The sequence below is a fragment of the Ovis aries genome, chromosome 24 (assembly GCF_016772045.2).
Source record: "Ovis aries strain OAR_USU_Benz2616 breed Rambouillet chromosome 24, ARS-UI_Ramb_v3.0, whole genome shotgun sequence".
NCBI classification, from domain to species: domain Eukaryota; kingdom Metazoa; phylum Chordata; class Mammalia; order Artiodactyla; family Bovidae; genus Ovis; species Ovis aries.
The window spans coordinates 36,161,123-36,165,418 of NC_056077.1; the positions used below are offsets into that span (position 1 = coordinate 36,161,123).

The window sequence follows — 4,296 nt, forward strand, 5'->3', positions numbered from 1 at the left end:
CGCCGTGGTGGTGGGGTGCGGGGCGGCCCACTGGTGCTGGGGGCAGGTGGGCTGGCCGCCTCGGCCGGAGTGGTGCTGGCCCCGGTACTGCCGGAGGCCGGAGAGGCGCCTAGCGATGTGGCGGGAATGGTGCCGGAGCCGAAGGGAGTCGCCGTGCTGCGGGAGTGGTGAAGATGGAGGTGGCGGCCGGCGTGCTGGCCGAGGTTGCCTGGACAGGGAAGGTGCTGTGTGTGCGGTGGGTGGGGCCGGAGGAGATGGTGCCGGTGGTGGGGTGGCGGCGGCCGCGGCGTGGGGCGTGGCGTGGCGTGGCCGTGGCGGTGGGGGTGGGGGTGGGTGTGTCTGAGGGGCTGGCCAGAGCGCGTGTGGAGCCGAGGGCCACGGCGGAGGTGGCGGTGGTGGATGGAGCCGCGGGCCCGGTGGATGTGGCCTCGGTGGTGGCGGGCGTGGAGCTGGGGCTGGCGTCCTGACCGAGGAGGGAGGGAGAGTCGTGGATGTGTGCGGCGTGGCGGAGGCCGGGAGGGGTGAGGTGAAGGCGGAAGTGAGGGTGCTCCCGCTGGAGTAGATGGTGGAAGCGGTGAGGACCGGAGCGCTGGGCGGTGCTGTGGGCGTGGGTGTGGTCACCCGGAGGGTGCTAGCCGCCCCGGTGGTGTGTGCCGCGGCGGCAGAGGGCAGAGTGGCCGTGAGGGAGGTGGCCGGGGCTGCGGTGTCCCTGGGAGTGGCGACCTGCGTGCTGGACCCGGTGGGCGTGCTGGCGGGAGGCGAGGGGCCGGCAGTGGTGTGGGTGGCGGGGAGTGTGGTCATGTCGGTGGGCAGAGGGCTGGTGTTCGGGGTGGAGGCGGAGGCGGGCTCTGTGCTGGGGGCAGGTGGAGGAGCGAGGCACCCCGTGGACGAGGTCGGGCTATTGGTGGCCACGGGAGTGGAGGTGGTGGACGCGGGAGCATAGAGTGTGCTGCTGGGCGTGGCGGAGGATGTGAGGGACGGCGGAGAGGGCACCTCCGTGGCGACAGGCTGGCTAGAGGCGTCACTGGGAGGAGTCGCCGTGGTGGTGGTGCGGGGCGGCCCACTGGTGCTGGGGCAGTGGGCTGGCCGCCTCGGCCGGAGTGGTGCTGGCCCCGGTACTGCCGGAGGCCGGGAGGCGCCTAGCGATGTGGCGGGAATGGTGCCGGAGCCGAAGGGAGTCGCCGTGCTGCGGGAGTGGTGAAGATGGAGGTGGCGGCCGGCGTGCTGGCCGAGGTTGCCTGGACAGGGAAGGTGCTGTGTGTGCGGTGGGTGGTGGGGCCGGAGGAGATGGTGCCGGTGGTGGGGTGGCGCGGCCGCGGGCGTGGGCGTGGGGCGTGGGCGTGGCCGTGGCGGTGGGGGTGGGGGTGGGTGTGTCTGAGGGCTGGGCAGAGCGCGTGGAGCCGAGGCCACGGCGGAGGTGGCGGTGGTGGATGGAGCCGCGGGCCCGGTGGATGTGGCCTCGGTGGTGGCGGGCGTGGAGCTGGGGCTGGCGTCCTGACCGAGGAGGGAGGGAGAGTCGTGGATGTGTGCGGCGTGGCGGAGGCCGGGAGGGGTGAGGTGAAGGCGGAAGTGAGGGTGCTCCCGCTGGAGTAGATGGTGGAAGCGGTGAGGACCGGAGCGCTGGGCGGTGCTGTGGGCGTGGTGGTCACCCGGAGGGTGCTAGCCGCCCGGTGGTGTGTGCCGCGGCGGCAGAGGGCAGAGTGGCCGTGAGGGAGGTGGCCGGGGCTGCGGTGTCCCTGGGAGTGGCGACCTGCGTGCTGGACCCGGTGGGCGTGCTGGCGGGAGGCGAGGGCCGGCAGTGGTGTGGGTGGCGGGAGTGTGGTCATGTCGGTGGGCAGAGGGCTGGTGTTCGGGGTGGAGGCGGAGGCGGGCTCTGTGCTGGGGGCAGGTGGAGGAGCGAGGCACCCCGTGGACGAGGTCGGGCTATTGGTGGCCACGGGAGTGGAGGTGGTGGACGCGGGAGCATAGAGTGTGCTGCTGGGCGTGGCGGAGGATGTGAGGGACGGCGGAGAGGGCACCTCCGTGGCGACAGGCTGGCTAGAGGCGTCACTGGGAGGAGTCGCCGTGGTGGTGGGGTGCGGGGGCGGCCCACTGGTGCTGGGGGCAGGTGGGCTGGCCGCCTCGGCCGGAGTGGTGCTGGCCCCGGTACTGCCGGAGGCCGGGGAGGAGGCGCCTAGCGATGTGGCGGGAATGGTGCCGGAGCCGAAGGGAGTCGCCGTGCTGCGGGGAGTGGTGAAGATGGAGGTGGCGGCCGGCGTGCTGGCCGAGGTTGCCTGGACAGGGAAGGTGCTGTGTGCGGTGGGTGGTGGGGCCGGAGGAGATGGTGCCGGTGGTGGGGTGGCGGCGGCCGCGGCGTGGGGCGTGGGCGTGGCCGTGGCCGTGGCGGTGGGGTGGGGTGGTGTGTCTGAGGGCTGGGCAGAGCGCGTGTGGAGCCGAGGGCCACGGCGGAGGTGGCGGTGGTGGATGGAGCCGCGGGCCCGGTGGATGTGGCCTCGGTGGTGGCGGGCGTGGAGCTGGGGGCTGGCGTCCTGACCGAGGAGGGGAGTCGTGGATGTGTGCGGCGTGGCGGAGGCCGGAGGGGTGAGGTGAAGGCGGAAGTGAGGGTGCTCCCGCTGGAGTAGATGGTAGCGGTGAGGACCGGAGCGCTGGGCGGTGCTGGGCGTGGGTGTGGTCACCCGGAGGGTGCTAGCCGCCCGGTGGTGTGTGCCGCGGCGGCAGAGGGCAGAGTGGCCGTGAGGGAGGTGGCCGGGCTGCGGTGTCCCTGGGAGTGGCGACCTGCGTGCTGGACCCGGTGGGCGTGCTGGCGGGAGGCGAGGGCCGGCAGTGGTGTGGGTGGCGGGAGTGTGGTCATGTCGGTGGGCAGAGGGCTGGTGTTCGGGGTGGAGGCGGAGGCGGGCTCTGTGCTGGGGGCAGGTGGAGGAGCGAGGCACCCCGTGGACGAGGTCGGGCTATTGGTGGCCACGGGAGTGGAGGTGGTGGACGCGGGAGCATAGAGTGTGCTGCTGGGCGTGGCGGAGGATGTGAGGGACGGCGGAGAGGGCACCTCCGTGGCGACAGGCTGGCTAGAGGCGTCACTGGGAGGAGTCGCCGTGGTGGTGGGGTGCGGGGGCGGCCCACTGGTGCTGGGGGCAGGTGGGCTGGCCGCCTCGGCCGGAGTGGTGCTGGCCCCGGTACTGCCGGAGGCCGGGGAGGAGGCGCCTAGCGATGTGGCGGGAATGGTGCCGGAGCCGAAGGGAGTCGCCGTGCTGCGGGAGTGGTGAAGATGGAGGTGGCGGCCGGCGTGCTGGCCGAGGTTGCCTGGACAGGGAAGGTGCTGTGTGCGGTGGTGGGGCCGGAGGAGATGGTGCCGGTGGTGGGGGTGGCGGCGGCCGCGGGCGTGGGCGTGGGCGTGGCCGTGGCCGTGGCCGTGGCGGTGGGGGTGGGGGTGGGTGTGTCTGAGGGGCTGGCCAGAGCGCGTGTGGAGCCGAGGGCCACGGCGGAGGTGGCGGTGGTGGATGGAGCCGCGGGCCCGGTGGATGTGGCCTCGGTGGTGGCGGGCGTGGAGCTGGGGGCTGGCGTCCTGACCGAGGAGGGAGGGAGAGTCGTGGATGTGTGCGGCGTGGCGGAGGCCGGGAGGTGAGGTGAAGGCGGAAGTGAGGTGCTCCCGCTGGAGTAGATGGTGGAAGCGGTGAGGACCGGAGCGCTGGGCGGTCACCCGGAGGGTGCTAGCCCCGTGTGTGCCGCGGCGGCAGAGGGCAGAGTGGCCGTGAGGGAGGTGGCCGGGGCTGCGGTGTCCCTGGGAGTGGCGACCTGCGTGCTGGACCCGGTGGGCGTGCTGGCGGGAGGCGAGGGGCCGGCAGTGGTGTGGGTGGCGGGGAGTGTGGTCATGTCGGTGGGCAGAGGGCTGGTGTTCGGGGTGGAGGCGGAGGCGGGCTCTGTGCTGGGGGCAGGTGGAGCGAGGCACCCCGTGGACGAGGTCGGGCTATTGGTGGCCACGGGAGTGGAGGTGGTGGACGCGGGAGCATAGAGTGTGCTGCTGGGCGTGGCGGAGGATGTGAGGGACGGCGGAGAGGGCACCTCCGTGGCGACAGGCTGGCTAGAGGCGTCACTGGGAGGAGTCGCCGTGGTGGTGGGGGGCGGCCCACTGGTGCTGGGGCAGGTGGGCTGGCCGCCTCGGCCGGAGTGGTGCTGGCCCGGTACTGCCGGAGGCCGGGGAGGAGGCGCCTAGCGATGTGGCGGGAATGGTGCCGGAGCCGAAGGGAGTCGCCGTGCTGCGGGGAGTGGTGAAGATGGAGGTGGCGGCCGGCGTGCTGGCCG

The 4,296-nt window shown here is 73.6% G+C and overlaps 1 protein-coding gene across 1 annotated transcript; it reads right to left on the bottom strand.

Moving 5' to 3' along the window:
* Positions 1 to 2,671: 2,671 nt before the first annotated feature.
* On the bottom strand, positions 2,672 to 4,004 carry LOC121817844 (mucin-2-like). The gene is given in 3 exon segments (XM_042240135.1): positions 2,672 to 3,173; positions 3,281 to 3,961; positions 3,997 to 4,004. Coding segments are annotated over 3 exon segments (1,191 nt in total).
* Positions 4,005 to 4,296: the final 292 nt, after the last annotated feature.